This window comes from Passer montanus, unplaced genomic scaffold, assembly GCF_014805655.1.
Source record: "Passer montanus isolate IOZ18808 unplaced genomic scaffold, ASM1480565v1 scaffold10, whole genome shotgun sequence".
NCBI classification, from domain to species: Eukaryota; Metazoa; Chordata; class Aves; order Passeriformes; family Passeridae; genus Passer; species Passer montanus.
In genome coordinates this window covers 37,973,947-37,996,737 of record NW_024356505.1, presented here as the reverse complement: position 1 = coordinate 37,996,737, position 22,791 = coordinate 37,973,947, and the positions used below count along the sequence as shown (strand labels likewise).

Genomic DNA, 22,791 nt, shown 5'->3' with positions numbered 1-22,791 from the left:
CTGAATAGAGGTTGAAAGGCTCAAATAAACAAGCTGATAGTGACAGAGGTGAGGCCTTCAGAGACCCAATCACAAAAACTGCACGAACTAACAGTGTTTGAAGACAGTATCAAACAGACTTCCAGAAAAGGAGCTAATTAGAGTGCAGATTAAGGATTACAATCAATAAAATGGATAGCAGAAAAGGATAGTACTGTTAGAGAAAGCCTATCCAAAGGAAAAAAAAATATTTGAAAAAATAGTGCTTTCTGAGGCATTCAGCTGGTTTTTAACCAAAATTGTTAAACTTATCTGCAAAAGGGTTTAAATGTGCTGAATACTGTACAGCATTTAGTAGCCTCGACTGAAAGCAAATAACTGCACAGAATACAATGATGAGAAAAGAAAGCAGAGTTCATTTTTAAGGTTGTTACAGAAAAGAACAATTCTATGAAAAAATGAAACCAGCAAATGGGACAAAATGGAATGGCTGATGTAGAAATACAGCACTAAAAAGAACACTCTTTATTGGGTGCCTGCATAACTGTGTCAATGACACAGGGATTTTTTTTGGTAAATGCAGTAACACAAGAACATTAGAGTTGACATAGTAAATGTGCCAAATAATAAAAAAAAAAATCAAAAGCTAATTTTTTAAGACATAGTATTACATTGTATTTGTATCTTGTAAAGCACATAGAATTAAATTTCAGAATGAGGAAAAATTTACATCAGTTTAATGAAAATGATACAACAGAAACTGCTAGCCACAATGGGTGTCACTGGCAGTATCAGGTACCCCTGGACAGGAGTAGGTGACACCAAATCCTCACTGCCTCCATGAGCATGTTTACTTGAGCCCCAAGAGGAATAACTGCACAGGCAGCTTCAGAAACTGCACCCAGATCAGTTCTAACTGCTCACAGAAAACCAGGCAGAGCTGCTCCCTCTGAACCCTGCACAGGAGTAAAAACAGCACCAAGGGAGGAAGGAGCTGGAGTTTGGATGGAGACAGGATGGGAGTAAGTGAGGAGGGATGAAATTTTCAGATGGGGCATATGACATGCAAGGGCAAATGACACAAAGGCAGAACTGCTGAGAAGATGGTCAAGAACTGCTTGTCCAGGAGCTGATGTGGATGAGAGAGACACACACCCCCCCTGAATGTGCAGGAATTACAGCACAGGGGAAAAGCTGCTGCTATCTAATGCACCTGCCTAGCATCTAGTCATGAAAATTTATAAACTTCTCTACAGGACACAGCAATATGCTGGGGGACATTTGTTATAACTTGAGACAGTACTAGAAGGAACCTGGTAAAACAGTGACCAGAGATGTTTATTTCACAATAACCTAGTAATGAAGGTTTCTGGTACACTACACTGGAGCCAATCTTACACCATCGTGGCTTTTGATTTTTATGTATGTTCAAGAAGAAAAACATTATCTTTTATTTCTGTTTCCTGAAGAAGATGACTTTTTAGGAATACCAGGTATGATGAGACAGGGAAGAGCTCTTATAAATTTAAAAAAGTTTCTGAAGAAAGAGAATTGAAAGCTCCTTCTCAAGAGCCTACACACAAGAACCATTTACTCTTCACCAAGGGTACACCTGCAATGTTTTGTTTCTTTATTAGGCTGAGGAACTCTTGTTTCTTCTAGAAAAAAAAGTAGTTAAAAACCCTGTAGTAGTACTTGCCACACAACTATGACACATCAAATGGAAAGGACAAGAACCATCCCAGTAAGAATCCCACAATATGATACATTTTTAGATGCTTTGTATTGCTAACTAACATTTATTTCCCTAAGTTTATCAAACACTAATTTCTCTCACTTTGAAACAAAAAAATCATAGACATTTTCCAGAGAAGTTTTAGAAGAATTCATGGAAGACCAAAACATTTCATATAAAAGTACATGCAGGTATTTCTATCAACATGCATCAAAGGACATATTCAGACATGCAACTGTGCAAATGTACACATGTTAGAGAGGTTTTAATACTGAGTCAAAACAGGAAAGAATAAGCTGAAAAACTTGTCTTACAAAAAAAGGTGAAAAAAAACTGCAAAGAAAACTTGGGAACTCCCAAGGGACTGGTTCCTATTCCTTGGAATCCAAACCTAAGCAACACAACTACAAAGAAGTGTGCAGGAAGGACTAACTCAGGGGCCAGCTTCTGCCTGGAAGTGAAACACCTCTTGTGAAGCTGTTCCATCTCACATATTATGGACTTTAATTATCTCCACAAGGTAGCTCTGCCAGCTCCCAGGAGAAAGGAAGAAGTATTTCTTACTAGGATCTTTTTGCTTTAAATACTCAAAGCTTATTATAAAAATACACAGAAGTCTGTGCTGTATCTGCCAGTTTCTTGCTTTTTCCACTTACAAAACCTCTTTCCTTTTGAATTTTTGAAAGCAGATCTTTACAATGAAGTGACTTGCAGAAATACAGAAGCATTAGTCATTTTTCTATTAGTGATAAAAATGGGTTCCTTGGAAGTGTTCCAGCAGGGAGTATATAAACCTCCAAGGTCAGGTCAGTAAGTTACAATTACTACTTGATGAGAACATCACAGTGCTAAGGGATATTAGATGCTCTATTGAACTTTTCTTGGCAGACCTCTCAAGCCTCACAACATCTTCCATCTTGATCAGGAAAATGTTACTAACAACTTCTTGGTGGATATGAATTTTTCTTGAATTTGCTTAGTTCTTGTACCTTCCTCCTACTGTTCTCTTGAGATACCTCAGAGAAGGGCTAATACGAACACTTTCATGTGCTTATGCTAAAATTGGGAATAGGTGTCAATATTAAAGGAGCCAATGAAGCAGCAACTTCCCTGAGCTGACATGCAGGGAAAACAGACCTGGGCTATCACCCTTGCAGCAAGACTAAAATATAAGACTATAAATCATGTCACAGGCCAACCTAACTGCTGACAGGCCACTCACAGGAACATTAACCAGCACCATCCCATGGAACCAGATGCTGTAAATGTGCTTAAACTGCAGCAACCTCAGCTCCTCAAGTGCCTCTGCTACACAGAACTGTGATACAGACCAGCAAGGCTGTCAGTATCCAAGTCCAGAGAAGTGCAAAGTTCATCAGAAGGAATTACACATTTTAATTAATAAGGGAGTGATAACTCCCAAATAAAGAAGTATGGCCAATTCTTTTTGAGACTGCAGCTAGGGAGGGAAGCACTGGTCTTGAATACTGGGAGAGCTGAGGAAAAGGCATTAGGAAAATATGAAGGAGAATGGGGAAAATGCTCACACAGACTGTTGTTACAGCTACTGCTGCCTCAGCCAAAGCATCAAAATACACAAACTTTTCTGCTTAGAAATAATTTTCTGATTCTTCTGTAGATGTAATTTTAGAGAAGTGGGCTTTTTTCCTTCCACTTGACAAAGTGAGATGCCTTTGACCCCTTCACTACCAAATGCTCTTAGCAGTTTCTCCCTATCTTCAATACCTCTACCTAGAATTCCCATGAGGTTTCCTCTGGCCTAAATCACTTGAGAGTGCAAAAGAGGCTAAGACACTTCCACAAGAGCCCTTAAAACAAACATGAGGGAAAAAAAATGTTACTTCTACCACGAGCCAAACCTCCATCAGAGCACAGAACACATTCCCAAACCTATTTATTGCAGTGTGCAATCCTGCCATTGGTTTCGATTGTCTTCTTACCGTTTGTTGGTGGAATGTATGGCCTACAAATGGTACAGTCAAAACCCATATCAGCTATGTTTTCCACTTCCTCCTCTGTGCTTAAGTTCTGACAGATTGCATGCATCCATCTAGAAATTAAGTGGGGGAAAAAATACAATTTAAAGGAAATAGGTGGTGTTTTAGGAGACCCAAGTATCAGTCTATGGTCCAAGTATATGGGGAATAGTTGTTCAGTTTGTATTCTTTTAGGGAGAAACCACAGAATCAATTTTCCATATACAGCATCCCCTACAGTGGTGTGTGTTACATCCTGTATATGGAGCAGCAGATCAACTATTTCCCTCCACAGGAAGGAACTCTCTATAAAACAATCTCCCAAGTATGTTTTTGTATGATAATTTTCTCCCTATATTGCAATAATTTTAATTACTTTATACAATGTAATCTAGATTCAGCCTCACAACAATAGTCTTGTGAGGTAAATTAGTTTTATTTTTACAGGGCAGGGGGGAAGAGGCACAGAGTGATTAATTAATTTACCCAGAGTCAGACAGTTAAGTCTGTGGTACAACCAAGAATGAACTACTAAGAGACTTCTGAGACTCAGTAATCCACTGTTCTTTACCACATAACCATTTCTTCACCTCTACACTTCAACATTAGGGGGAAAAAAATTAAAACAAGACTTGAAGAGGAAAAGCATGTGAAATATCAGAACTCCTTACCGATCACACTGTCTGCACTGAATTATGAGCTCCTCATCCCTGTACGTGCGGTAGCAGATGGGGCAGGTAGACAAACTTGCACAGGGAGCACACTGTGTGTAATTATTTTGCCATTCACATCTTAAACCTGGAGAAGTTGCTCCACAGTGTCTGCACCAAACACACCTACAGAAGAGACAAAAAGATTTATTACTGTCAGTTCATAGGAAGATGATTTTGTGGCTTTAAATCTCTTCCACTTAAAAAGAGGTGAGTAATTAAGTTTTAAGTTAACAACATGTTTAACCACAAATGTTTAACAACATTTTTTGTACTTTTAAAAGAAAGTTCTTAATTAATAATTCCCTAGAAACTGCAAAAGCAGGCAGATGGGTTCTTGTAACAGCTCAACAGGTCAAAGAAGTTCCTGCTTCCAGCTGCCATTCACTTTGAGATCTGGAGACTTAACCATGTGAGAGGTCTGGTCTGTTTGTGTTTTACCCAAGTAAAACAAATTGTTTTTACAGGGTTTTATGTCAAGAACACCAGGGTGGAGCACCCATTCAATTTTCCAACTGAACACTGGAATGATTACAATGAATACAAATTGGATTTTTTTTCACTATGAGTTTCAAAAGAGAAATTCTGTCTGTCTCTGCTTATGTGGTTTTTGGTATGAAGAAGCAGTTTTAAGAGGAGGTGAGAGTTTCCTTTATACACTGACCACGGAATAAAACAACTCAAAAGCATTTTGTTGACTTTGTTTAATACACCTGACCTAGACACAACTAAAACCTCGTTACAATTCAGCTGACATTAGAAATACCAAGTGACAGAGAGCAGCAGAAGAGGCCAGCAGTCAGCACCTCTGACCCCAGCCCCAAACACACCATTTGCACTTCCAGCCTCCCTTTGGCACGGTCTGCAGGGGTGGGTCCAGGCAGTAGGTGTGGTAGCTGATGTCGCAGTCATCACACAGGAGGAGTCTCCCTGGATCTGTGGCTTTCCCACAGGCTTCACACACTGTGCACTCCAGGCACCTCCAACCTTTGCTAAGTACCACTTTAGTAATCTGAAAAATGCAAGGTGAGAATCAGTTGAAAATGGCTCAGTGAAGTGTGATCAATGTATAAATTAAGGTCTGGCTTGTGGAGCTCAGGATGCTCTTCTGGGCACACCACCCACATCTCAAGGAGCTCTTTAGCAATTAAGACTTTCTGAAGCTTCAGTGAACAGGAATGGATTAAACAGAAAGAAACTGTCCTCCTTTCTAATCTTTTAAAAAACAGATGCAGTGTTTCCCTTTTTAAGTCACCTGGGACTTCACCTGACTGCCAGGACTTTTCAAAACTCATGGAAAGCGGCGTGGCAGCTGCATCAGCCAATTCCCTCAGGACTCTGGGATGCATCCTGTCAGGTCCCAGGGATTTGTGCACATCCTGGTTCCTCAAGAGGTCACAAACCTGATCCTCTCATGTTATGATGTGATCAGTGCTGGAGTTTTAGTAATCTGAAGCAATTAATATATAATGCAGGAGTAGCATATACACAAAAAGTCAAATTATAATTGCATGAAATACGCATATGGCATTTTGTAAAGTATGTGCAAAATAAAGTTTTTTGACATGTTTAACAAAAATCCCACTTTTACACAGATATACTTACATCACAACCAATGAAAAGTGTACAGTGTATATACTGCAGTAAATAGCTTATTTTGTGCTTGCTAGGTCATTTCACAGCATTCAAATTTAATTTTCACACATTCTCTCCTAGACTAATGAATGTAAAATGTATTAATTAACCACTCCAACTGCTGTCAATTCTGACAGCCAACAGGCAAATTGAATCAACTAAACCTTATGCCCCAAGTAAATGAAGATGCAGTGTAATTTTTTCTTTGTTTTTAATTCTGCTTGTATTTAGGTTTGAAACTTGTATCTCAAACTGTTATTTTAACCAACTGCTGGATAATCAGTGCTATTTATGGTTGTGAAATTACAAAAAGGTTAATTTCTCTTGAGGCTATGCATACTATAAAATGACATTTAATTAAAGTCTTTCATAAGTCACATACAAATAATGGTCACATTAGCTGATGAATATCTAACAAGTTAATGACTCTCCTAATTACCACAAAACTGAAGGCAGCATGGTGCTATTAAAGTACAATATGAAAACAGTGCAATCAAGTAGTTTTTGTGTGGAACAATAGCACTCACCTTAATACTGACACAGTATGGATGGTAACACTGCCCACACTGGGAACAGGCCAGCAAGCGGCCCTCAGCACCTTGGCCAAAGCTCCCACAAACCACACACATGTCCTGCAATGACACAAGAGCACTCTCAACACGTGCCAGATGCTACATTCTGAAAGCATGCAACTAAAATCCAACTACCTTGCTGGATAATTTAACTCCTAACAAGGATATTCATTCAGTTTTTTTCCAATTAGAGCAGGGAAACAAAATGAAAAATCGTAACTATTATCCTGACCTGATGGAGAGTGAACTTGTCACTGTTAGAGAAGAGGACAACTGTATTATGCATCGAGTTTTCTTCCTCATCTTTATTAGATGAAATATCCATGGTTGTGACCTATTAAAAAACCACAAAATATAAATAACAAGCACATCACATTTTCTAAGACAAGAGACAAAATAAAACATTCTCTAAATAAGAGTTTTGCAAACATTTATTCATGCCGTTTCAACTTTCATAAAAAGCTATCTCCATCAGAAATTACTGCATTAATTGATATTTTCTCATGATCAGTATTATAGCTTTACACACATATTCTCTTCCTCTCCTTTTTTCACCTTCACATATTATCCCATTCCACTTCCAAATGGAAATGGAAGCAAAGACATACTCGAATTAAAAAAAATCACTAAGCAGAAATTGTCATACTGTGCCCAGTCTGCTCTGTTCCCTGCATGTAAACACTGAAGTTCTTTTTATCAAAAAGTTAATTGCAGTGACAGACTTTTGAATATTAATTCAAAAAGCAATTGCAGAAATTTAGTTTGTCCCATATTGCCTAAAATTAGGTTTAGCTAATGTTCCAAGTATGTTAGAGGAATAAGCAAGAGCTCTAAAGTTACTTGCTGCAAGCAGTTTATGAGGCTTCTCTACCATAAAAACTTGCACTGAACTTGAAACAGCTATTTTGATCTCAATCCATCAGCTCTTACTGTAGACAGTCATTTTGCTTTTTCAAAGTGATTTTTATTCTGATCTGCCCTTTATTAATTCAGCATATTCATATACAGATTCTCAGGAAGAGAAACACAAATGAAGCATTTCAACTGTGTTCTGACTTTCATGTGAATCTTAAAAAACAGAATTTGCTGTCCATGAATTTAAACCAATAGGCCAAACTATTATATCTGAACCAGGAATATAAGAGCACACAGCTCCATAAAAAAGATTAAAAGCATGCCAGAGAAATGTAACTTTATTTCACCAGCTGTTCCAATTCTATATATGTGGATTATTTTAAATACAGTGTAAGTCCTACACAGATAAATTTTGTTTAAATAATAATTTAAATATTTTACAAATCCAAATGTAACTCTAGGGACAAATGTAAACACCACAGTATCTGCTAGAGGAATCCCTCTGATACACAGCTGCTGAAACACCATTTACTAAGAAACAGCTAAAAATGGAATATATTCTTTATGTGATTTGATCACCAAATATTTGAGAGCACTGCAGCTGTAACTAACCAGTTAACTCCAGAGCACCTGAAACACCTTGATACCTTCAGGGACAGCAGTTCCCTTACCTACTTTTCCACAGATTTCACAAAGTTCTTGTAATTGCATATGCAAAAGAGCAGAATTTGAAGGACTGAATGGCTGCAATGTTGGTGTTGGCTGAACCCAAGCACTGACCATGGGTCAACCTGTAGTCACCTTCTTCTCCATTCCCAAGATATATATACCAAGGTACTTCCAAATGCAAAAGAGCAGAATTTGAAGGACTGAATGGCTGCAATGTTGGTGTTGGCTGAACCCAAGCACTGACCATGTAGTCACCTTCTTCTCCATTCCCAAGATATACCAAGGTACTTCCACATCTGTGTGGCTGTCCACTGATCCCATGCTGAGTAAGAATTATTTTGTGCAAATTGATTGAAAATACTCCCATTTAAAACATTTATCTGGCAAAAGGCTGATCTCTTGGCATTGCTAACTTCATCTACTCTACCACAAGGCAGCCACATCTCTGGAACTCTGGACTCCCTTCGATGTGATGACTCAAAGGATCAAATTTCTGTAGGAAATGGTGGAGAGTGATGTCCATTTTGTATTTATAGCAACTTACCTACATCACTCTCCTCTGATCAATTACAAAAACTTTTAGGAGTTTGATCTATAAACCCCAGCTTCTCTTGAAGTACAGATTTGTGCTCTGTAACACCAAAATAATGATGTGAATTCCTCCAATTGATTAAGGTGCTGTAACTAGCCTAAATGGAATTAATCCTTTATGTTTAAAATTACCAATTTGCTTATGAATCTTGACCATCCAATGCTTTAAAAGGGAAAAGTGACAGAGATGATTGTTCCTTTTTCAAATCACAAACACCCAAATATTCCAAGATATTATTACACAGGCAGCAGAAAGTGTGACAAACTCAAACAGATTACATGTAAGAAGACAAAAACACAACTCTAAAGGAGTCTCAGGAATTACTTCATAAAGACAAAAATGAGCAAGTCCCTCTCTGAACACAAGGAACAGGATGTCTCTCAAAATACGCAGTGCTTGTTGGTAATCAAAGTTTAAAAGGAACGTTCAAACAGAATAAGCCCACAGTGGACCAGAACTGTTTTATAGTCCAGATTTCCAAGTTTTTCATACCAAAACCCTCTTCTTATGAGGAGCAGACTAGTACTACACAGGATTTTAGAGTTTTAAAAATACTTCAAGTATTAAGTAGCTTAACTATCAACTTCAGTGACAAATCACTTGCTTACAATCACTTCAGTGCTCCTGAAGAATAAGATACAGCAAATATAATCCTTATTTTTCCAAGGGTTTCTAGACAGAAGCTGTGTACAGAATAGTAGACATCTGATCACAACAAAGAACTGAGAATCACTGATCTATTAATTCATTAAAGAGTCAAGGAAGCTTTAGTTATGGTAAAAAATGATCTGTAAGGGCTCTCTGAAAGAGTCAGCAATTCTGGGGACAGGGAAATCTGATTGATGCCACTTACTTCACCACCAAACTCTTTTGGCAAAGTCCTTCACCAAAGCTACTTAAAAAAAGTTAAACTGAAGAGGAATGGTCCCTATACTGACAAAGACAAAATAAAGAAGGGACTAAATTATCAGTTTTGTATGTGGGAGAATAGCACTAGTCAAAATCTGACAGGGCCTGCCTGCTAACAGGTGGTGGTGCTCAACACACTCATGTGCAATCTGAAAAATCAAGTGAGAAGCAAGGTGACAGAGCTTGCCAACAGGACTGGGATATTCAAGAGTAATAAAATCCAAAAGACAAGTGTGAAGAACTGCACAAGAACTTCATAAAGCTGAGTGCTGGGCTATAAAATGGCAGATGGATGTCCACAAAGTAAGGAAATTAACATGACAAAAGAACTGGTATTGATGATCAGAAATATGGAGTAGCTTCCTACAAGGAACAACTCAAAATACTGGCATCCTCCATACTTGCAAGTCAAGAGTGGAAGGAAAAAGAGGAGAAATGATGGAGGTCTATAGAAACTGAGTGGCATGGATGGAGGAAGTGAACAGAAACCAGCTTTTCACTGTCTCTTCTATAAGGGTACTGAGGGGCAGGCAGCTAATCCAGGAGGCAGCCACTTAAAACAGAAACTGAGGAGCTGAACTGAAAAAGGTTAAACAGTCGTGGTTTCCCTAAAGTTTTTTTGAAGTGAATGGGCAGGTTTATGAAAGAAAGCTCCAACACAGGCTGCCCAAGACAAAGACACATCCTCCCGTTCAGCAAGTCCCCGAGCCACAAACTGCAGAAATGTCTCCTCCTCTTCTGTTCTGCACTCCTGCACCACCACTCAGTCCAGAAGAACCTTTGCTCTGGTCTCCTATGGCTGCTGTTACATCCTCATGCACAAAGCCTGCTCTCTCCTTCTGGGTTGCTCCAGTCAGTGCTGCCTTTACCCAGGAAATGGAAAGAGTCTACTTTAAGACTCCCAACTGTTGTGTCTTTAAATGGCAAGAGCAGCACAGAATTGCCTCAGGCCCACTGAGCTGTAGTGTTCCAGTTCTTCATCACAAGCAGTAACAGCCAGGCTCCATCAAACATCCCAGCTCTGTAGAGCTCGTTGGTTTTTTATGCAGTATTTTAATACAAGAATTACAGCTGAGTAAAACTGTTATACTAACAGACTGCAGTATGACTGTAAAAAAGATGGCCTTACCCCTGGAATGACCACAGCCCCGACTCCATTCTTCAGTTTGGATCTTCCTCTGCCACCTCTTCCTGACAGACCGGCTCCACGGGGTCTCCGCTTCCCCGGGAATCCTGATCCTCGGCCCTATTCAATGGAAGTAACAATGTAAATGCAACCTCTCAAGTTCTTTTGTTACATGGGATTCAAAACTTGTTCAGTTCATCTAGGGAAAAACATAAATAAAAAACACCCTGTGATTTCTGGTGAGTACAAGCACACCAGGGCATGATCATTAAATCTCCGCATAAATCTGTGTGAAATACCTTTAATTACTTACATGGCATAATATGATCACCTTTATCTTCAGTGAGAAAGCAGCCAAAACCAGGAATGTTTATATTCTGCTCAGGAGTAACTGCAAATATGGATTTCCCCCACCAGTTCCCCCCACCTCATGTGCAAAGTTGCCAAAATACGTCTATTATTCTATGATTCATTTTTCTTTTCTCTTTGAACAGTCAGCCCAGACAGTCATGGGACTTTTACAGAGGGTCTGGACACTTGATTACTGGTAATCATAGATTTTTTTCTTACACTATGAATAATCAAGTGAAACCTGGAATTTATTAGGATTGAGTCCTGCTCACAAAGCAAAGTGGGAGCTGGCTCCATGAAACTCTCTTAATTCAGCATATACAGAGAGAGTTTTTTATATTAATTCTATCAATTACACTCAGATCAACATTCTCCTAATGTCAAGCTTTTCTTACACAAGCTTCACTTGATTTACAGACAGCTTCTCTTCTCCCTTCTTTATTTAAGATGCAGTGGCAGAGTTACAGTGTTGTGCTTTGGAGTATTCAGTGTGTTCAACTATAATTATCCTTGGGAGAGTAAGTATGTTTTTACCAATAATTACCTGTTATTCATACAGTGATTTAAGTTTGAAATTTAGGGTTTTTTTGTTTGGTTGGTTTTGGGGTTTTTTTAAATTTCAAAATGAACTAAGCACAAGAGGATTCCTAATCCTCCCTAATCATTTCCAGAGAGAAAAAGAACATATTCACGTCCACAAATTCTGGCTGATATATCAGATATCTTCACAATGTGTCTCAAAGCCTCTAATCTGTGTAACAGATAATTATAGCATGTACAAATAAGCACCTTTCCTACAACAAAATAAGCACTGAGATTATTTATTGCATTTCATATTTGTCAATAATCTCAGCTCCCAATACAGCCCAAGTATGGAGTACAGAGTATAGGGTATCCAAACGTGTGCTGCAAAATACTTTTAATACCAAGGCAAAACATTTGCTTTGTAAAACAACATTGATGGAAGCAACAAAGCTCCATGGGGACTGTGACACCAAGAAACATGAAGGGTCTTTACTGATGGAGACAGGAGTTCCTTGAATGGAAAGAAGCACTCTGGGCTCAAAATTCCCTACAGTATTTCTCAAATATTCTAACTCCTGTCTTAAAGAAGATATTGAACTTTATGGTCATAACTAAAGGGAGAATTGAAGGATCCCAATATTAAAATTTTATTAACATCCATCTAATAAAGAAAAAAGAAATTAAATTGACTCACACACCAAGTTAATGTAACACAATGATATTTGAGGAGTGAAAGGAAGGATGCTGCTGGAGGCTGAGGTGAAACAAAAAATGTCCTTAGATATCCATGGAGCTAATACATTTGCACACATAGGACATACACTCATCAACTTTTTAACATGGAAACTCTTCTGACAAGTTTCTTATTTTCTGTTTCAGAACAGGTGTCAGTATTGTTATTTTCACACAACTAGTAACAGGAATAAGCACATACTTGTATCAATGTTAATGCTGAATATTAAGCTGAAAATTAATGCTTAAAGCAGCAAAAGCTAAGCTGATGTCAAATCAAAATAAAACTAGCATGAGAGTTAGAGTGAGATGAACTTAAATCATTGGGAAGCTACAGTTATTTGTCAGTTTCATAATTTCGCTTTTTTTTGCCTTCACTTAAACCAAATAATTCTACTTAAGTTACTTCAGGTGTTTTTAATAGTAAATGTCACTGTGGATACAATTTTGGCCCATCTAATCAGGTAGGAAAGTTGTTATTTATTCCCCCATCAGCTAAAAACAATGTCACTTTGAATCCATTCTGCAAGATTTCTCCACAGCAACAAATTCAAGCCATCCTTCAGATCTCTGCTCCTTTCCATGCCTGGCTTACCTGACTGCCAGTCTTAAAGACATTTTCCTTCTCAGGTAATTCATTTTGACAGCCACGTAAAGCCAACCACAAGAAGTGATGTACTCAACACACACAAAATTTGGGTAATACAAAGTATTCTTTGCCACTGAAAATCAAGGCAATGCCATCATAGTGTATGCTCTGGAGAGCTCACACCTTTTAACCTGAACCCTCCAGAGCTTCAGTAATTTTTAGAGATCTTGAAGAGTAACAGAATGGAAGATTAATTAAGGTGTGAGAGACAGAATTTCATCACTAATCTCTACAGCAGAAAGATAGCAATGGATACATGAAAATAAATTCAAGTTATTTACCACTTTGATGCTCCAAATGGCACTGCCAGGAAGCTGTCTGGATTTAAAAATGTCCCGACCTTCTGAAATGTCTGGGGACCAGGAAGGTGGGCTCACTGTATTATTGGTACTCCAAGCCCCCTAGGACACGGTAGGTGAGAAAATAGATGTATAAAACTTTGCAACATAAAAAAAAAGCAAAAAAGCAAAAAGCAAGCAACAAAAAAAAATCTGAAAAGCAAAGCACATGCAGGCATAGGCATTTCTACATTAACTTAAGTAGTCAATTAGTTCACTGAGTGAGTAGAAAGTGGGAAATTTTTAGGTTCTCACTGAAAGAAGCCCTAAAATCAGTATTTACTTCCAGCTGACGGTTAAGCACAACAAAATGAGTTTTATAAACAAAGATTAATACAAATGTAAAACAAGCAATCAAAACAACAACAAATTACATTTTATTGCATCAGTGAAGAAGACAGTAGTTGGAGGTGGTAACATCTCCTTTTATATTCCAAATCACATTTTGAAAGAACTGATGGCCTCAGTTGACTTTTGAAGCTAAACTACCCCCACTCACAGCAACAACTAGTCTGAGAAGCACAGCAAACAAAAGGGATATGAATAAACCACTAGACAAAAAAGGAACATAGCCATGGTAATCAACAAAGCAGCTCATTCCTGCAAGTCTGCAACAAATAAAACATTATAAAACCCTACCACTGTTTTTTTTTTTCACCCCAGTGTTTTCATGTTATGCTGTGGTATCACATTTGAACATGTTATTATGTACATGTAATAATATAATCCATATGGTGTACCTACAAGCTCTTTTTAGTTAATTATTATCCCTATTTATGTAGTCTCATCATGGTGAGATATTGTATGACTGTCAGTAGAAATAAAGAAAAATGAGAAGAAAACGTTAAGACAGCCAAGGGAAAAAATGCTGAGGCTCCTCATAGAAAGTAAAATCTGTGGAAGACTTTCTCAAGCACAGAAGAAAGACTGCAGGAGACAGACACCATAAATAACTTCACTGTCAATTTACACATTAGATTAATAAAGGACAGTATATTTTCCTAATTCTAATTTTTTGAGAGTAAAAAATATTGAATACCAGGATGAGAATGGAACTGATGAAAAGTGTGGGTTTACCTTCCCCAAAATGCCACTGAGCAGCATAATCCCAGGGCTGATATGGAATAACCTCATGCATACAAACAATCCCAACTATTCACAACTGCTCACAAGGGCAAGCCCAAACACATTTACACCTTTGAATACTGGAATATACAATAATAGTAATAAGCAGCAAGGAAAATGAGATGTCTCTGCAAAATGTATTGGTTTTTTTTTTTTCCTTTTCTGAAATGCAATTTCTCCATGAAGAACGTGTGGGAAATGAGTTTCTTTGGAATCAACAACTCCATCAAAACATACATTCATCTTGAACTGTAAAGAGGTGTCTTGCTAACAGGTGCACTTACTGAACACAGGGCCATCTCTCAAGTGATCTGGCACCCAAAACAGAAAGCTTGTCAGTGACGTAAAAGCCTAATTATGGATAAAAGTCTCAAGGTAAAAACACCAACAACTGGTACAACCCACAGGGTGGACACCGTAGTATTCAACATAGATCTGCTTTCTGGGAGTTTAGCTCTGCCTGCATGGAAAAAGGAACATGGACAACGTAACACTTTAAAAAAATAACAATTTGACAATTCTGCCCACACGAGGTGGTAACTGGACACACAACCTACAAACTGCTTAGTGCCCAGAGCACCTGTGTGCTTGGGGTGGCCACCAAAGCCTCCCCTCTGCCAAGGGGTTTAAAAAACCCACAACAGAAGAACAGCTCCTGACAGGAGGGTTCCACTCAGTGTGCTGGAAGCAACACCCTGGATTGGAAGATTTTGCTATCCCAGTTTTCTCCTTGACTGCAGATTGGTGGTCATCATGCAGACAGGTCAGAAGATCAAGAGGTTCATCACCCTCTAACAGGGGAACAGTGCTGGGCAGAAACCTTCCCACCTTCAGACCTGGAGATGGACAAGTCCCTGTTCACACTCAGGGCACAAGGACAGAACATTCCTGACACAACAGGGACATCATGTCAGAAATGGGGGGGAAAAAGGAAATTTGATACACTGATAGGCAACTACATCAGCAGGTCTGTGGCAAAAGACATTTGCCTTAACTATTCCAGCCCTACTTTTAATATAAAAGTGTGTCAGTTTTAGCAGGTAAAATGCAAAGTTTCATTGAATTTTAATTAGTTTCCTCATTACTTCTAAAATTCATAAAGCATGGTAGGTAACTGTTCTTATAAAGTGGCAACACAAAATCTGTATAGCAACACAAAGAAAATCTATTTATCAAAGAAGCAATCTTTACATCAATCTATAAGGAGGCAAAATGCTCACAGTGTCACAATTCAAGATCTTAAACATGCTGAAAATACTTAACAACTAAAATTACCACCTCTTAGTTTGGAGGTACAAAATTATTCTCCTTTTAGGAAGATTACTTTTCTAGTGATTAAATATATTCAAAAGATTAAAAAGGTAAAAGAACATTAAATCTGAATATGAAATATTCAGTCTTGCAAAACAAAATGATTTGTATATGATTCATGAACCATATTGTTAAGAATTAAATTGGAAATTCAACCCGAGTTTTATTGTAGATCAGAAAAATTTGAATTCTTGGTCAGATAAACTTAATTAAAAACACACATTTCCACAATACCACGAACAAATGAATTACATCAAAGAGATGCATTAATTATATTTTTGGCTTTTAATTAATGCCTATTACCACACAACACTGAAGAGAAAGTTCTATTCAGTTCATTTACATCAGAACCCCAGCAATAATTATGTACTGTGACAGAAACAGGAAGTTCTAATTCTCCATCATATTCTTGAGTCCTCAAAATTGAACAACACAGCTGCAAGTAAATTATAACAAAAGGAAACCCAGTGTCAGCAAGGGTCAGGAGATCTCACTAAATTACCACTGACTGTGTTTAGCTGCTTAACGCTTTATGAATCCTACTGCAATTGCAAATGCACAAAGCTGGATTTGCAATTTAATATTTAATGTAATTTTAGGGTTGTGAACAAACTTTAATCACTTGAAAATACAGCTCTCCTCATTACAAAAAAAAAAAAACACACTACAAAAAACCAACCAAGCACCAAGCATAAAAACCGTAACAACAACTGATCCTTGAAAAAGACTCTTTTTCTCTCCTTTTCCAACATCTACCTTTTACAATAACACACTTAATGATACCATGTAAGTGAAGACAGCAAAAAAGCCATCCCATCCAAGACAGCACACATCCAAACCCATCACAGTGCTCTGCCTTCTTACATCTCATTTAAAACAACCTCTGAAAATACCAACTCAGTGTATTGTGGAAAAGTGATCACCAACATCTTCATAATGAAAATTAAATACCTCTGACCAAGGCATTTCTCAAGGAACACACTCTGGAATAATACTAAAATAATATTTATGGAATTTACAAAACCAGCAGAAGTTTATTGTTTTTTATTCAAAATTATTCTACGGAATGCTCTCAACTCTTCACCTACCACTATTTCAGAGCCACAATTTGGAATACCTTCCATTTACTGATTTAATCTTATGCTTTCCAGTACACAGTGCCACAGCAAAAATAACTATTCCAATTCTGTTCAATTCAGATACACAGAATAAATGCAACACCATTTAACACAGTGTTCTTCCAACACTATCCCACAGAATCCCCATGTAACAGGAAACCAAAGTGGCTGGATGCAATCCTGTGCCATGTGCTCTTGGATGACCCTGCCTGAGCAGGGAGCTTGGACCAGATGGCCCATTGTGATCCCTTCCAATCTGACCCATTCTCTGATTCTGCTTCTGCTCCTATGCACAGCTCTCCATTTGGAAAAACACATACTCTTTAAAAACTGAATGTTTTCAGCAGAAAGAATAATTTAAAACTCCCATAAAATAAACCTAAACTTATTTCTGTCTGCAATCCAAAGTGATTTAAATACATGCCTTCCACATTGTGGATTTGTCCAATTACATCTTGCTCAAAAAAACCCCACTTGCCTGTAACTGGACATTTAAAAATCTCTTTTTTTCATAGTCTACAGAACATCATTCAACAGCTTTCAGTCCTTCATCAAAAGCCCAGAGCAGGAACTTGAGAGTTCTGAAGAGAAATTTGTTTAAAGCATTAACATATTTCTGCAAATATGATATATACACTTGACTGTACAGTGACCCAGGAAAACCTAACTGCAGCACAACAAACACAGACCTCCTAAGCTCAGTGAACGCAGAAAAACTTTCCAGAACACTCTCTCATACCTTAGGAAGCAAAAATTTTGAACCCTTAGATGACATGTAAAAACTCAAAGAACTGTGCAGTATATTAAAAAAGCTTTGTTAACACTAAGTCCACAAAAGCATGAAATCATCAACCTGGATGTCCCAAAGACCAGAAATATATTGTGATGAGAAGGTGAAACACTAACTTGTCACACTGACACACTTTTTGTATAGAATTTCATCAACAAGAAATTAATACCCTGGATTGATAAACCATTTTCCCTGGAATACAACATGAATAGAGAGAAGGACATTGCAGAAAGTGACAGCCTTGAGGATTCTTTTCACTTATCAAATTTAATCCTAAGTCAAACCACAACGATTTGTACAAGACAGTTCTTGCATGGTATTTCCTAATGTAACAAAACCACAGAATTATCTACCACACCATTAGAAATGTCGATCAAGAAAATATCTGGCAGAGTAACAGACAAAGAGTTGTAGAAGATTCTTCTATAAGGCCAGTTTAAGAAGCTTTAACACACTTTGAAAGTACCAGCCAAAATAAATGCATATATGAAAAACATTAAAAGGTAAGTGAAACAGCACAGCATCATGTCTATCTGCATTTGTAGCAGATGAAAAACACAACAAATTTCCTTCTAGTCTGCTTTAACCATGAGCCAAAAGAAACTTCAATTCTCACCAGAGAAGCTTTATGACAGCTGACTTTTTCATTATTTACCAGAACATTAATTCCTTGAAGAAATAAACTACACACTCAGAAGAATCAATGCATTTTATAAGAAAACAGGTGAATTTGATGAGTTGTACTGCAGTTTAATAAACACATAATGGAACAGTGCATGTTCTTACCTGTCTGGATCTGGGTCTCCCAGGGGAAAACTTGCGTTTGGTGATGGCCGGTTTGCCCATGCCGATTTTTGGAGTGACTGATATGTAGGTGGTTGGGAGAGCACTCCCAGCAGCTGGAGGCAGCACTGGGGGCTGACTGTGCTGCACATCTCGTGCAGAATGCAAGTCTAGAGAAACATCTGGTGAGGAAGACACGTTTGTCTTGTTTACATTAAGTGATGGGGGAAGCGAGGGGCATGTCTCAGCTGGTGGTTTTATGGGTTTGTCTCTGACTGGTGAACTATTTGCAACACCTCCATTTGAAGCAGTAGTTTCTACTTCTAGAAGAGCTGGTGCTTCTGATTTCTCATGGGTTTCTTCCTTTTGTACATCTTTCTGCACTTTTATTATTTCCAGTTGTTGTTCTACGGGGACAGAAACATCTCCTTTTCTTTCAGTCTCCAGAATTTCTGGTGTCACAGTCATGGTCTCAGGTACTGAGGACAGAGACCGAGAGTCTGCTGTGGACACTTCTGATACCTCCACACCACCCTGAGGCAGCTGTGTCTCTTCAGCTGGTTTGTCCAACTCCTGCTGTGCTACAGCTTGAACACCTTCCACCACTTCCATCAATTTCTCACTCTGACTGTCACCAGATGCTGGTGTCTTTTTAGGAGACATTTCCATTTCAGCTGAATTGATTTCAACAGAGACTTCTGCTTCCAGTTGTGTGGTCTTTTCTCCTGGTGATATGCCTGTAATTAAGTACAACCATATTAAAGGCTCACTGTGAAAAAGAAAAAAACTTCTGGTGTTCTGATCAACAAGTATCAGTACACATCATGCAGGCCAACACATATCACTTTACTTCAGTGAATTTAATATGTAGCTTAAAATATACTTCACTCACATCTTTCTTTGTACCTATTTTTACAGTAGTCTATATTTTTAGTTCATAATTTTTCTTCCCTAAAAACACAGCAGAGTAAATTAAAAGAAAATAGACCCAAGATTAATTTTTGAGGAACTGAACACACATTTCCAGGTAGGCAGCCAAAAGTAATTTTTTTTTTATATTCTGTGTATTGAAGATGCATGCTATCACAAATTAATGTATTTTAAGCTACTGTCCCAACACTTACAAAAAGCTAAGAACAGGACAAGTACAAATAAAAAACCATTTTCCTCCTAAAACTCTTTCAGACTTTAGGAAATCAACTGAAATGAAAATGGCTGCTTCTGGTTTAATTTAAGTTATTAATCTAATATTAATTTCTTTCAAAAATATTTATCTAGCCCTCCCTTGAACCAAATCAAGAACCTTTCATCCATAACTTTCTTCATCAAGGAGTTCCAGAATTTTTGTTCCACTCTATAAAGAACCACATTCTTTGCTCTGAATTTGGCTTCTCACACCTTCCTTTGATGGGCCCTGATTCTCTTACATGTCATTTATTTCTATTACACTTGCACTCTTCTTAAACTCACACTGCTACAACTTCCTCAGCCACTAAGTTCATAGACAGCATGTTTTATTCTGAATATTTCTTCACAGTTTAAATTATGGCCCTTTACCACTGCGATGCACAACTGAGTGATCACAGCTAATCTGAAAAGCTGGGGTTTTTTTACTTTGTCCTTAAATACAAGTTTCTTGTCTCCCCTTACAGCAGCCATTCTCTAACATCTGAATGGGACTGAATGGGACATACTGACAAGTTCTTGACCCTTGATACTGGTCACTAACACACCTAGAGAATTTGACCCTTCTTTAGCTGCTCCTCCCTGGAGCATTTGGTAAGATGCAGTTTCTTCCAAAACAGAAATGATCAGCTGCTGCAACCCTGTCAAAGATTATCTTTTACTTACAAAGGGAAAGAAAAAAAAAAAAAACCAAACCAAAAACAACCAAACAAAAAAACCCCCAGAAAACCCTTAACAAAGGATGCCTGTGGAGTTACAATCATAAAGCACGTAAGAGAAACTGTGAGTGACAGTACTGAAATAGCAACAAGTCATTGTTGTTTTGGGTTTTACAATAAACTTCCAGCATACAAAGCACTGAACTATTTTTCCAGCTTGGAAAAAGCCAGTCCCAACAAAAAAGTAAAACAAACAAACAAAAGTAAAACAACACAAATATTCTGAAGGCTCTCTTCCCCTTCAATAAAACATTTCTTTTATCAAGCAAAGTTAATACACTTGCTTGAGAGCTCAGATGGAACTGTTGGCAATGTGTCTCCTAGTGCTTTCCAGGTGTTTTTTCCTCTTGCATTTAGAAAGCACTGCAAACCTTAATGACTGGAAGAAGATTCTGGTTCTGACCTGGTGTTTTCTCAGAGTGCAAAACTCTTTCTTACCTTCACACCCAACAGCTGATTCCTGATCAGGGCCATGACCTGTAATGGGTTGTTCCTGAAACGCCATATCCTCTCCAGCACTTTCCATTTCCATTTCATTTGTACAAGCTTAAGGAGAAGCAAAACAGTTATTAAAATTGCTGTGTTTATTCTACTACTTTGGCATCAGCAACTGCTGCCACTGTTTGACCTTTTGGCTAAAGAGAGACTGATATTTAATGATGACAGGATTTAGAACAAGTCAGGTCAGTGAGAAGGGTAAAGAGACTACACAGCACTCCTTAAAAATTAAGAACATTTTACTCATTAACACTGAATCTTTCAGATGTCTGTAAGGCAATTACATACACCTAATACTGAAAATATGCACAGAGTTACAAACTTCTGCACAGCCTGAGCAATACAAGAAAGAATTTTCTCAAATTCCAGGTCTATAAAATTCAACAGAACTGACAGCATGAAGTCTGCAAATTTGTGTATAAATACTACAGTAGATTATGGCATAGATATGAAGTTCCATCTACCATCAGCACTGGCAACACTGATTTTCACCTCATGTGTTCAACAACGTGAAAACTGAATTTTGCCACTTTAGAACTAAGATATCTTTATCTTTGCATGGAAAAGGCACAACTGAGAGGTTTTTTGGCTGACAGGATCATTACAGAGCACAGAAAGAGGAAATACTTTTTTCTTCCCCTTGTGTAAAAGCTCTTTCAGTTAAGGAAATTCATTAAAATGCACTAGATGAAGTATGGAAAACAAAGTATACAGCAAGCATTAACTTGAAGAGAACTGATCCTCCATGGATGTTAGCACAAAAAAACCCAGGGAAACAAACACAGCTTCCTGCATCAAGAAAGTCTTTCTTAAGTTCAGAAAGCCCACAACTATTAGGTGATACTACTTTTAGCACCCTAAAAGCTGCTCTCAGACTCTGCCAACTTTAAAGCGGTATTTTAACTTCAAGGAAATGATCATTTAGATTGGCTGTAAATCTCATTTTAAAGTACAGAAGTGTTCTCCTGGGTATAAAACCCTGCATGACTCTACTGATGTAACAGCTCCAGATTACTCCTAGCAGGTGAGATGACAGTCCTGTCATCTTGTCCCCATCCCTGGGGACAAGAGCATGCTTGTCAATGTTTCTACTAGCTAAAAATCCTAACAGAAGCATTGCTTAAAACTTCAGCCTTCCAGATTAACCTGCTATTTACTCAAAAGGGTTTTTGTAGGAGACTGGGAGCTGTGACAGTGTATGTTTTGTTTTGGGCATCTTCAAAATGCTCTAAGAATGCTGCCTGGGAGTCCACAGCCTCTCCTAAGCTTTCAGAAGGGAAATGACCTGCAAGGGCTGAAGTGGACACTGGTGGCTGTGTTCACTGACAGAGTGAACCCATTTACAGACATTTCCCTCCTGTCATTGCCCTTCCTCCAGGAGCACCTTCTTCATCATGTCTTTACTGCTCACAAAAGGTAATGTACAGGCTAACATCAAAGGGATGACTTGTTTATACAAAACATCACTTTGAACACAAACATTAGAGTTCTGCTGTAGCCTAACACTTCCCCTTTCCTGCCAAAATTTACCAGGCTTTCAAAACCACAGATACTTATGGATAACATAAGATCAGTGCACAAGCACTGCTGAAAGCCCAAAAATTTCACATGGCAGTGGCTGGGCAGTTAATCTGTTACATTTTACCTTGATTCTGAATTTAACCACAGCTGTGCTTCTCCAGGGAAATTCAGCCTGGATGAGTGTAGGTGCTGCCAAACAGAGCACACAAGTGGTGTGAAATACACAAAAGCATTAAGTTTTGAGTTTATAACACAGCTCTGTGGATGACCCACTGGGCTCAGATCAAGCAGATCCAAGTCCTCCCTGTACTTCCTTACTGTTGGTTTTGAGTTTATAACACAGCTCTGTGGATGACCCACTGTGCTC

The 22,791-nt window shown here is 38.2% G+C and overlaps 1 protein-coding gene across 13 annotated transcripts in view; it reads right to left on the bottom strand.

Annotated features, from left to right (window-relative positions):
- KMT2C (lysine methyltransferase 2C) overlaps positions 1-22,791 on the bottom strand; it is a 189,042-nt gene that overhangs the window by 58,228 nt on the left and 108,023 nt on the right. For 12 of the 13 annotated variants that reach the window (XM_039703915.1, XM_039703946.1, XM_039703925.1 and 9 more), the window contains 9 exons: positions 20,844-20,951; positions 18,505-19,238; positions 13,318-13,437; positions 10,783-10,899; positions 6,861-6,962; positions 6,584-6,688; positions 5,252-5,433; positions 4,383-4,547; positions 3,676-3,785 (listed from right to left, as the gene is read on the bottom strand). In XM_039703915.1, coding sequence (XP_039559849.1) covers positions 3,676-3,785; positions 4,383-4,547; positions 5,252-5,433; positions 6,584-6,688; positions 6,861-6,962; positions 10,783-10,899; positions 13,318-13,437; positions 18,505-19,238; positions 20,844-20,951 — 1,743 coding nt within the window. The remainder of the gene's footprint in view (positions 1-3,675; positions 3,786-4,382; positions 4,548-5,251; positions 5,434-6,583; positions 6,689-6,860; positions 6,963-10,782; positions 10,900-13,317; positions 13,438-18,504; positions 19,239-20,843; positions 20,952-22,791) is intronic. The other variant, XM_039703993.1, reaches the window with a different exon arrangement.